Below are 12,420 nucleotides of genomic sequence, written 5' to 3' on the forward strand. Positions count from 1 at the left end.
AGACACACCAGTGGACGGCCTGAGTGAAATAGGGTCGCCCACTTGAGGGATTGGTAAGGGGGTCAGGAGTGTTAGGAGTCAGTTACTTGTGGAGTGACACTCGAGAGGAGAGGTCAGGAGCTGGGCTCCATGAACTACTAGGTGGCAGACATTGGTCTGGGCCTGGTAGGAGCTGGACCATGGTCGCAGGGGATCGTGACAAGGGGCACGGACTGACAAGGAGGACAGCCGGCGGCCTTGTGCCATCACCGGGCAGGGGCCAGGGCACGACGGGGTACGTGGACCCTAGGTCAGGAAGTAGCTTCAAGTGTCCTGACCATTTACCCGAAGAGGACGGAGCCTTCAAGATCCGTTCTCCACCCACTCCAAAATCGGGGTACTAGCGCAACGAGGGGGATAGGACTTTCCCACGACACGGTTCCGAAAATCCCAAGCATGAACCCTGAGAGCAAGCTCACCCAGTTAGCCATACTGGAGAGCGGGACCCAATTAGTTTCAGGCTAAAGGGACCAACTAGAAGACAAGGTGCCAGGGGAAAAAGGTCACAGTGCAACAGGCAACACCAACGGGTACGGGACCCAGGCGTGCTCCCTCTCAGTGGCAGCAGTGTCCAGAACTTTGGATAACTACAGTTGTCGGTGTCAGCGTTATTGGACTGAGTGAGTACGCAAGTGACCCTTACTGTCCCAACGGCACCTCCCCGTCACCTTCACGGAGTCCCGGGGCATCCCCTTTCCTGTGGAGGGGTTAAACACCTAGCTGCCTACACAATCACCACCGGGTACTCCCAATCGCAGCGGTGGTACTCCGCCTTACACGCACCATGGGTGGCGTCACAAACTTTCCACACATCCCCTGTAGATAACCCCCTTGGTTTGGGGAGCTGTGCGGCCCCCGGGTCCAGAGCCTTCTCGAGCCACTGCGGATCCGGATCCGAGCAGCCCGGCTGCTGACGTGGGGGCGACACACCAGTGTATCCAGAAACAGCTTAAGTCAGTTTAGAACTTGACCTGCATAGACCAGAATACTTCCATCTTAAAAGTGTTGCCCAAAGCCTAATAATTGATGTTTAATTCTCTAATTTTAAAAACTAAGCCATGTGAAAATTTCCATTGAGAAGTCTCATATGGAACAGACGATATCAGGAAGCTGGTGCTGTAGTCACTCCCTACAGATGCTTTCACCATCCTGAAACGGGATATCATTAGAGTCTTTTTTTTCAGCAGCTTGGTTGTGCTCTATTGAGCATGCACCAGTTGTCAATTAAAGTGCCTGATGTCTCTACTCACCGCTGTTTCCTTTTAAGGCACACTGACAGTGCACTAAATCGCCGGTTGTCAATTCCAATGCATTTCCAGTATGTTCTTTTTTCATCACCATAATCACTGTGTTTTAAAAGTCGGTGATGGAGTGCATTGCCGGTGCACATTGGAAAGAAAAGAGGATACGTAGCATGCATCATAAGTTTACAACTGCCACATACTCAGTAGAAAAGACACCAGACCCAACTCACTGATGGCATCCCGTTTCAGGGCCATGAAATCAGTTGTGGGGAGTCACCACAGTGCCAGCCCCCGATCACATCCCAATTCAGATAAAGGAAAGGGGAGTGACCGCAGCCTCTGCCCTCGAGATCATTCCTTTTGAGACTTCCAGGTGCATTCGACTTCATGGGAAGTTAAAAAAAATACTCACACAGGAAGTATGTGCAAAGAGGAAATGGTAAGGAATTTCCCAGTGCTATAAATTACAAAAGTGGTTAATTTTTAAAATCAGACAAAAATTGACTCCTTTAATTTTATCAATTCAAAAAGCATTATGTCCTTTACATTGATACAACTCATGTCAAACAGTTTGGTTTTACTTGTATGTTCATTGGACAAATGTACTAGACATTTATATTACTCACTTACAGTATATAGTGCCAGGGCTGCCACTAGGAATTTCAGGGCCCCATACTGGCAAAATTTCGGGGCCCCCTTGAGGCTCCGCCCCAGCTCCGCCTCCACCCCAGCTCCGCCTCCACTCCAGCTCCGTCTCCACCCCACAAATCTTCCATAGTCTCACCGCCACTCTTGGAAAAACTTCACTTCTGCCTTGCTTGGAGTTGCATGGAGGATGCATGCAACTCCACAGCAAATAATTGACATGCTGTGGCCTCGGAAAGCCACATCGCAGGTCAGTTATTGCTGCAAGCTGTACATGTACAGTGGGCTTTTGATTTCTAGAAATCCCATCCACTGTGCATGTACTGTACCTTGCAGCACTAACACTGATCGTGGGCACGCAGCCTTAGCAGATTCTTTTTTACAGCCTGGCTATTAGGGCAGGGGGCACTAAACAGTATCTCTGATACAAAGGCCTTGCTGGTGCTGTATTTTCCTAAGGATATTCTTTATTACAGCCTGGATAATAGCGAAAAATCTCCTTAGGAAAATACAGCACCAGCAAGGCTTTTGTATCAGAATGTTGGGTGCCCCCTGCCCTAACACACACCTGGTTTAAACATCGAGGAGCTGCCCGCCAAACACAACCCACGGCCTCCGGGCCTTGACTAAAGGGGGCTTTACACGCTACGACATCGCTAATGCAAGTCGTTGGGGTCACGGAATTGGTGACGCACATCCGGCCGCATTAGCGATGTTGCTGCGTGTGACACCTATGAGCGATTTTACATCGTCGCAAAAACGTGCAATATCGCTCATCGGTGACATGGGGGTCCATTCTCAAATATCGTTTCTGCTGCAGTAACAAAGTTGTTCCTCGTTCCTGCGGCAGAACACATCGCTCCGTGTGACACCGCAGGAACGAGGAACCTCACCTTACCTGCCTCCCGGCCACTATGTGGAAGGAAGGAGGTGGGCGGGATGTTACATCCCGCTCATCTCCGCCCCTCAGCTTCTATTGGGCGGCGGTTCAGTGATGCAGCTGTGACGTCGCTGTTACGCTGAACGAACCGCCCCTTAGAAAGGAGGCGGTTCGCCGGTCACAGAAACGTCGCCGGGCAGGTAAGTAGTGTGACGGGTCTGGGCGATGTTGTGCGACACGGGCAGCAATTTGCCCGTGTCACACAACAGATGGGGGCGGGTACCCACGCTAGCGATATCGGTCACGATATCGCAGCGTGTAAAGCGGCCTTTACTGTGTAGCCTCCAGGCCAGGTGACTTGCTGTTTGTCGCCTTGAATCCTCCGCCGTGTTATGACGCTGCCTGTCTTCTGCGCCTGCGGACGGAATATTATATTCTTGATTATTACACGCGCTCACACAACCATATTGTCGCTCCGGAACCGCCGCGATATGGCATGATTTACAATGGAAGCCTATGGACGCCGGATCCAGCGTGATGTGGTAAAAAAACGGATGCGGCCGCCGGATCACTTTTTTTTAAACTGAGCATGCTCCAATTTATTGTAACAAACGGATCCAGCAAAAAAACGGATGAAACGGATGCAAAAACGGATGCGCTGGATCCGTTTTCTGACGGATCCGGTATACCGGATCCATAAAAAAAAAAGAAGCCAGATCTGTTGCATCAGGCACACGCCAGATTGTGCCTGATGCCAAAAAACTGATGTGTGAACATAGCCTTTCAGATACTGAGGTAAAAACTCACCAATACTGAACATGGCACATGACCTTAGGCTTTGTTCACAGGTGTTTTTTTCTGCAGCAAAATCTGAGCAAAAGCTGCAGTTTGTTATTAGCATGTATTTACATTAAACCAATTTAAAAAAAAAACAACAAAGAAAAAAAACTGCAAAATTACCCTATGTGAACATAGCTTAAATACTAAGGTAACAAAAACTCTAATACTGTACGTGTGCACGAGGCCTTGGACCACGAGCACACACTGAGTATTTGGTTAGTCTTTTACCTCATTATTTGTAAGGCCATGTGTGCACGGTCAGCATTTGGTGAGTTTTTTTTACCTCCGTATCTGTAAAAAATACTGAGGTAATAAAACCTCACCAAATACTCAATGTGTGCACATGGTCTTATTGTAGTAGTGAAACTATATGGGTTTGGGAATGGTGTCAGCAGATGTCTATGGCCTGCACACTGTGTGTGCTGCTCCATTTTTCGTTTCTCAGGTCATCAAAATGATGAGCCCCAGTTAGAATCGTCAGCCATATGCGTATATCTAATATATAGAGCTGAGTGTGTATATGTACAGTATGTATGTATGTGTGTGTGTGTGTATGTCCACTAAAGGAATCCGCACCGTCACATTTACAATCACGATATTTTGCACAGACACCCCATTTAACTCAGGGATCGTCATAGACCATGGGTCCCCAATTCCAGTCCTCAAGGGCCGCCAACAGTGCATGTTTTCAGGATTTCCTTAGTATTGCACATGTGATAATTTAATCACCTGCACAGTTGATGATTCCAACACCCATGCAATGCTAAGGAAATCCTGAAAACATGCACTGTTGGCGGCCCTCGAGGACTGGAGTTTGGAAACCCTGTCATAGACTATGTTTGAGGGGAAAATGTAACTCTGCGCTATAGTTATTCGCCAAAAAACCTCCTTACATTAAAGTCAATGGAGCTGGAAGCTACAGGTCATTAATAGGAGCTGTGATTGGTTGCTATAGGCAACAAAGGACATTAGTAGTATAAGAAGCTTATGATATCAGTGGAGAGACGGACAGAAAAGGAAAGAGAGAAAGGGAAAGAGACAGAGACAGCCAGGGAAAGAGACAGACTGCCAAGCAAGGAAAGAGACAGACAGACTGCCAGGCAAGAAAAGAGACAGACAGAGACTGCCAGGCAGGAAAAAAGACATACAGAGACTGCCAGGCAGGGAAAGAGACAGACAGACAGAGACTGCCAGGCAGGGAAAGAGACAGACAGACAGAGACTGCCAGGCAGGGAAAGAGACAGACAGAGACTGCCAGGCAGGGAAAGAGACAGGCAGACAGAGACTGCCAGGCAGGGAAAGAGACAGACAGACAGAGACTGCCAGGCAGGGAAAGAGACAGACAGAGACTGCCAGGCAGGGAAAGAGATAGAAAGACAGAGAGAGACAGACAGAGAAAGAGACAGATTACATGCACATATACACACACAGCCCTACAACAGGCACATTTCCTTACACAGACTATACATTACCTCATCTTGCAGCTCTTGGCCGTTGCAGTGCAGGAGAGCAGACACTGGGAGCTACACAGAGGCTGCAGCAGCTGAATAACAGGACCTGCCACATCACCGGTCATGTGATCAGGCAAGGTCCTTCATATCAGCCTCCGTTCTGCTCCAGTACATTTCAAGTACTCCTCTGCACCGATCATCACATAGATCAGAGCAGAGAGGACAGCTCTCTATGAGCGACCCGGGCCCCCCTCACTGCTCTGATGGCGGCCCCGTCACCTGAGGCCCGGTGAGCAGAGGAATGAAAAGGGAGGGGCCTGGGCTGTCAGTGTGGTGCCCTGGACTAGCCAGGTCGTCACAGGGACTACAACACGACACCCCCCACCCCAAGATAGGCACATCAGTCAGACACAAATCCTTGTTGCCCCCCTCCAGGGGCTGATGTCCACACCAGGTGGGGTGAAGCCAGGCGGTTGGCCCCACCCACTGAGGAGTTCACAGTCCTGGAGGCGGGAAAGGAAGTTAGTGGAGTTCAGCTCGGGCAGAGCTCGAGTGCAGTTAGGGAAGTGGTAGTAGAGGAGCAAACTGACTGTGTCTGGGTATGTGGCCCGGGCACCAAGAGCAAGGTTGGCAGACAGTGGTGGCCATCTGCAGGAGAGGCAGATCGACGCGGAACCGTAGGACCGGGGACGGGCGGTGGCCCGCCGGTACCGAACCGGGGAGCGAAGTGAAGGCAGCACAAACCGGCAGGGCCTGCGGACCCCGACCAGGCTTGGAGTCGCCGTTAAACAGGTCAAATCCGTTAGTGACCGGAACCACAGGGGTTTCCTAACAGCCAAGACCCGATTGAAGGCAACCGTCCAAACAGCAAAAGGGAAATACAGCTACCGCCACAGCTAGAGTTCCCAGGGCCAGAGCCTGCGGGCAAAAGGGCTCCTCCGGCACATATACACGCTGGGGAGCGGGTTACCGGTGGGAAGCTATCGGGACCGAACATACACAAAAGGTGCAGGGAAAGGCAGCCACCACCACCCGTCTGGGAGAAATCACAGCAGCCGGCTGCGGGACCCGTCCATCCAGCCATTTGTTTTACCAGAGACTTTGCATCCATTTGTGGCTGAGTGAGTACTACCGTGCCATCCGGCACCACGCTGCGCAGTCCAAGCGACCCTGCACCTTGCCAACCCTGCCTCCCCGTCACATCACCGGGCCCCGGGACCACCAACCCCCTACCCACGGAGGGGAGAGAAACATCCCAGCTGCTCCCTGCCATCGCTCCCGGGATCCCCGTCAATAGCAGCGGTGGTGCCCCAACCTCACCACAACCCGTGGGTGGCGTCACGGACCAAATCCCCAAACCAAACTACTCCTTTCACTCACAGGCGAGGAGCGCCGCTCGAGTCCCCGGATCCGGCCCACCGCTCGAGCCACCGTGCTGCAGCAGCAGCGCCGGACCCGAGCGACAAACGTGGCATCACGAACAGGATCTTACCATTCTACCGACTGGTAGAAGTGCGCCTTGTGTCGAGCAGCAGCAGCAGCGCCGAACTGAAGCGTGGTGAGCGCAGCGCCCCGCCGCCCGCAACATCAGCGGCCCTGACCCCTCCTGGCTTCTGCTCATGGGGCCCCTACAGGAGTCATGAACTCATGATTGTAATACCCTGATTCTACCCCCGTCCTGCCGGGCGGGCGGGTTTATAATGGGGCAATTTACTTTTCTGATCATGGGCCCCCTGGAGCCTCGGGCGGTAGCCCAGATTGCCCTCATTATAATCCGCCTATGCCCCTGGGGCCCAGTGAGGAATGAAAGGGGAGGGGCCCGGGCAGTCAGCGTGTCCGGGCCTCCCCTCCTGCCTGCTGCTCAGCTCACTGCACGGCCAGCCCTGCAAAATGTAGTGTGACGTGCAACGTCCACGCCCCCTGCCTCTGGGGCCTGGCGAGCACAGGAATGAAAGGGGAGGGGCCTGTCAGCGTGTCCGGGCCCCCCCTCCTGCCTGCTGCTCACTGGGCCTGCTACAGGAGTTCCAGTAGTAATGCCCTGATGGCGGCCCTGTATAGTGCTAATAAGCACATCACAGATATCATCACTGTTCCCTTTTGGGCTTTCAATCCAAATTCCCTATCAGTATATCTTTGGAGTGTGGGAGGAAACTGGAGAACCCAGAGGAAACCCATGCAAACTCATCTTACAGATGTGTCTTTGGTGGGATTTGAACCCAGGACCCCAGAGCTGCAAGACCGCAGTGCTAACCACTGAGCCACCGTGCTGCCCAACATAATTTTTATCGACTGATGCAAAAGAGGTGGCGAGGCTCTGATCTATCGGTGTTGAGTGCTGGACTGACTACTACTATTTTGGGTCTAGGTACATATAGATTATACACAACCCACAAACGCTATCTAAGGCCTCCTTCACACGTCCGTGAAAAACACGCACGTGTGTTACGTTCTGTTTTTCGGGTCCGTGTTCCGTTTTTATGTCCGTTTTTATGGTACGCGTGGCATCCGTGTGAATGGCGTATGCTAGCCGTGTGTGCGTGTGGAATGTCCGTGTGTGCGTGAGATACGTAAATGTAATTGTCCGTGTGTTGCCCGTGTGAAATATTGCGTGTGTGATGCACAATGTTGTTGCTACATACCCACTGACAGCAGACAGACAGCGTCGCGCGATGAAAATGAACTCGGATGAACTGTACCCGACTTCATTGTCATACCGCGGCTCTGTATGTGTCGCGTACTGATTAGCGGTCACCCGTGAAGAACTCACCGGTGACCGCTAATCCCCTGAGTGACTGAAGTGAGCAGCGCGATTAGCGCTGCTGTCACTCAAGTTACCCGCGGCAAGCTGGATCCTCCACCCGAGACCATAACTCATCAGTGACTTCATCGCTGTCATTCAGGCAACTTGCTGTCACAGTTGGAGAATCCAGCATTGGCCACGAGTAACCTGAGTGACGTTATCGCTGATCGCGTGACTCACCTCAGTTGCTGCGTGGAGCTGACAGGAGCGGCGGTGTTCTACTACAGCTCCTGTCACCTTCATGTAGCAGAGCTGGAAGCGACGAGGGACCTCCGTGGATTACGCCGGACATGGATGGGTTTTTGGGGCTTAATAAAGTGGTGAACGAGGGTATTTGTTAGTGTTTATTATTGCAAATAAAGGATTTTTTCACTGTGTGTGTTTATTAACTTTAAATTATAGGTTAATCATTGGGGGCGTCTCATAGATGCCTGTAATGATTAATCTAGAACTAAAGGCCCCATCACACACAGAGATAAATCTTTGACAGATCTGTGGTTGCAGTGAAATCATGGACATATTGTTCCATTTGTCACAGCCACAAACCTGGCCCTGATTGTCCACAATTTCACTGCAACCACAGATCTGCCACAGATTTATCTCTGTGTGTGACAGGGCCTTTAGTGGCAGCTATGGGTTGCTGCCATTAAGGGGTACTTTGCACGCTGCGACATCGCTAGCCGATGATAGCAATGCCGAGCGCGATAGTCCCCACCCCTGTTGCAGATGCGATCTCTTGTGATAGCTGCCGTAGTGAACATTATCGCTACGGCAGCTTCACATGCACTTACCTGCCCTGCGACACACGGCAGGCAGCCAATAGAAGTGGAGGGGCGGAGATGAGCGGGACGCAAACATCCCGCCCACCTTCTTCCTTCCTCATTACAGGCGGGACGCAGGTAAGGAGATGTTCCTCTCTCCTGCGGCTTCATACACAGCGATGTGTGCTGCCGCAGGAACGAGGAACAACATCGTACCTGTCGCTGCAGCGAAATTATGGAAATGACCGACACTACACAGATCACCGATTTTCAACGCTTTGCGATCGTTTATCGGTGCTTCTAGGCTTTACACGTTGCGACGTCGTTACTGGTACCGGATGTGCGTCACTTTCGATTTCCCCCCAACGAGATCGCAGTAGCGATGTCGCAACTTGCAAAGTACCCATAACTCCTTATTACCCCTATTACCAATGCACCAGGGCAAATCGGGAAAAGCCGGGTAGAGTCCCAGAACTGTCGCATCTAATGAATGCGGCAATTCTGGGCAGCTGCTGGCTGATATTGTTAGGCTGGGGGGCTCCCCATAACGTGGGGCTCCCCATCCTGAGAATATCAGCCTTCTGCCGTATGGCTTTTTCTTGGCTGGTATAAAAATTTGGGTGGACCGCACGCCGTTTTTTTTAATTATTTAATTACTTATCTTACTGCACAGTATAGACCCGCCCACCAGCTGCTGTGATTGGTTGCAGTGAGACAGCTGTTACTCAGCGTGGGGGCGTGTCTCACTGCAACCAATCATAGGCACCGGTGGGCAGGGAAAGCAGGGAATACTAGATTAATTAATGAGCGGCCGGCTTTTTCAAAATAGTAAAAGCCGCCGGACAGACAAGACAGAGAGACCAACCGACAGACAGAGAGAGACTGACCGACGGACTGAGGGAGCTTGACTGACATACACAGAAAAAAAAAAGACCGATATCGCTAGAAAAAAAGCACAAAACGTACACGGAGCATACGGAGATGCATCCGTGTCACGTACGTGTGCTCACGGACCCATAGACTTTCATTGGGTGCGTGTGTGCGTGTTCCGTGCAGAAAACGGACATGCATTCGTGCTATACGGATACACATATGTTTCACGCACACGGCCACATGCACCGTACAGAATAATTGCACGTGTAACTACAAACATTAATAACATTGGAGCACGTGTGTCCGTGTCTCCGGTACATACTGAAACGGACCAAACACGCACGTGTTTCAGGGACGTGTGAAGGGTACCTAACACTGTTATAATATAATCAATAAACAGGTGAGATATGCTTTTTTTTTCTTTTTTATTTCACATTTTCTTAGAATGTCCAAAAAATTTTCATATATAAAATGACTTCGTCCCTTTGGGTTGACGTTAAAAAAATGTATCCACTCCACAATTATTTTTGGTCAATAATGAGCTTGTCTTTTTCGAAGTTCTGTGGACAGACTTTTTCTGTTACTTCAACATTTTCTTATCCAAAAAAGGTTAAAAAGTAGTGATCAATAAAATTATCTCTTTCCTGTTTATCTTTGATTAAATATTTTGAATCACAGCTCTCCTTACAGAAAATTTGATGTATCCTCCATGTTGTTATATATTTTGAAGCTTGAAATGCAGCGTATGTAAGAGGGAGTATCAACATGTTGTATTGCGCAGACTTGTCTTTTTTTGCATAACTTCTCACAACCGACAGGGGTATCAAAGTTCACTATGTAATTCTTGTAGTAATTCTGGAAGTCAACACTTTGTGGCTTTTGAAATCTTGTTATAAGTACCTGTAAATTTTCAGGATGTAGATCCTGTATGTTGTACTCTTTGGTCATGATATATTCCAGCTTCCACTTGGCTTCTTTTCTTAGGTTTGCATCAGTAAGATTTAAGTAATAATGCCAGAGGTCCTAAAACACAGCAAGGAAAATAATATTATATATATGCCTAAAGGCAACCTGTTAAAATGTTAGTGATAGAAGAGTAGTATTGTATTCCCTGATAGATCAAAGGAGTCAAGAGCTAATGCAGTATTACTCACACAACAAGTGTGAGGCTACATTTGCACCCCACTTTTTGCTCGGGATTCAAATAAGGGCACTCGGAGGAGGCACGTGCGCAGATGAAGCTATCGGCTCCAGATCTCATCTGTGCATGCGCCACCTCCGGCCCACTGATCTCCCTCCAGTAGACTTAAGAAAAATGGCGCCCGGATGTGGCACATGTGCAGATGAGATCTCAGCTTGTCATTGAGCCGATAGCTTAATCTGCGCATGCGCCGACTCCAGGCGCCATTTCTTTGAAACCTTCACCACCAACAGCTTTTGGAAGTTACGTACTACATAGCATCTGGGAAATCCTCTACCCGCAGCAGTGACCTGCTTCACCAATGCCCCTGCCTCCTGTGATCCCACTCCACCCCCGCTGCCATCTCTCTTGGTAAGAGAACACCAGATCGTGAGGCTATGTGCGCACGTTGCGTACAGTTCACTGCAGAAATTTCTGCAGCGATCTGAAGAGCACATGTGCGCTTTAATTCGCTGCAGAAATGTCCGTAGTGAAGCCGATTCCATGCGCTCTGCCTGCAGCTCCTCCCATAGACAGAGCAGGAGCTGCCGGCAAAGCGCACGGAAGAAGTGACATGTCACTTCTTTTTACGGAGCGCTTCGGCAGTAGCCGAAGCGCTGCGCTCTAAAACGCCACGTGCGCACGGCCCCTGTACAATCTCCACAGACTGTGCAGGGGACGCAGGACGCATGCAGTTACGCTGCGCTACAAAGCGCAGCGTAATTGCATGTATTTACGCAACGTGCGCACATAGCCTGAGACGGACCCCATTTTTTCTTCACTTCATTTTTTCTAAGTTTCGGGTACGTCTTATAATCTGGTGTTCTTATAAACGGAAAAATACGGTATTTACTGATTAATTATAAGGTGCCTACCAAAGGAATTCTGGCAGCAGATTTTTGCTATTTAGTCTGAGAACAGCATTTGTAGAGACAGAGACCCTAATTCCAGGTATGTGTCACTTACTGGACTGTGTGTTATAGTTTCAGTAAAGACAATGTTTTATTAGCGGCATATTATAATTAGTGGACTAGTTGTTTCATGCCATGTAATCCTCCTGCTTGTGTAACCCTGCCCCCACACGATCAACAGCTTTCTGTCAATGTACAGTGTACACAAAAAGTTGCTAATCAGTGAATGGGCAAGGTTATACAGGCATCAGCATGTAAAGAACTGCTAGAACAGCCACTGCTCACAATGCACTGAGCAAGGAATGAAGCCGTGTCTCTATGACTGAAAGCCTCTCGGTAGCCAGGTTTTCACTATGACAGCCTCACAGCTTTTTAACACTATTAAAGGTATTCTGTCAGCCGTTTTTTGCTATGTAACCTAATCACAGCGTGAAGTTGGAGTTGAAATGGAGATTTCAGGGATGTGTCACTTATTGGTCTATGTGCTGGTTTTATCTCACAATGAAGATTTTATCAGGAGGAGATTATCACTGTCTGGACTACAGGGCTCATAAGCCCTTTTCCAACCATGCCTTCTGTTTTGATAAGAAGTTCACTGTCTATAGACAATGTACACAGAAAGCTGCGGTGTGGGTGGGGTTAACTTTCTGAACTCTGCTTCATGCTTGTCTTCAGCAAACGGTTTGCAGGCTTTTTTTGTGCATCATCTTCAGAAGTGGCTTCCTTCTGGGACACCAGTCATGGAGACCAATTTGATGCAGTGTGTGGTGTATAGTCTAAAGGCCCCGTCACACTA

General features: G+C 49.6%; 1 protein-coding gene across 1 annotated transcript in view; it reads right to left on the reverse strand.

The window, feature by feature from the left end:
• Nucleotides 1-9,941: 9,941 nt before the first annotated feature.
• The window catches only part of SMPDL3A (sphingomyelin phosphodiesterase acid like 3A), a 45,549-nt gene continuing 43,070 nt past the window's right edge, over nucleotides 9,942-12,420 (reverse strand). Inside the window, exon 8 of the mRNA XM_075338290.1 lies at nucleotides 9,942-10,556. Coding sequence (XP_075194405.1) covers nucleotides 10,218-10,556 — 339 coding nt within the window. The 3' untranslated portion in view covers nucleotides 9,942-10,217. The remainder of the gene's footprint in view (nucleotides 10,557-12,420) is intronic.

This window comes from Anomaloglossus baeobatrachus, chromosome 3 (assembly GCF_048569485.1).
Source record: "Anomaloglossus baeobatrachus isolate aAnoBae1 chromosome 3, aAnoBae1.hap1, whole genome shotgun sequence".
Taxonomy (NCBI): Eukaryota; Metazoa; Chordata; class Amphibia; order Anura; family Aromobatidae; genus Anomaloglossus; species Anomaloglossus baeobatrachus.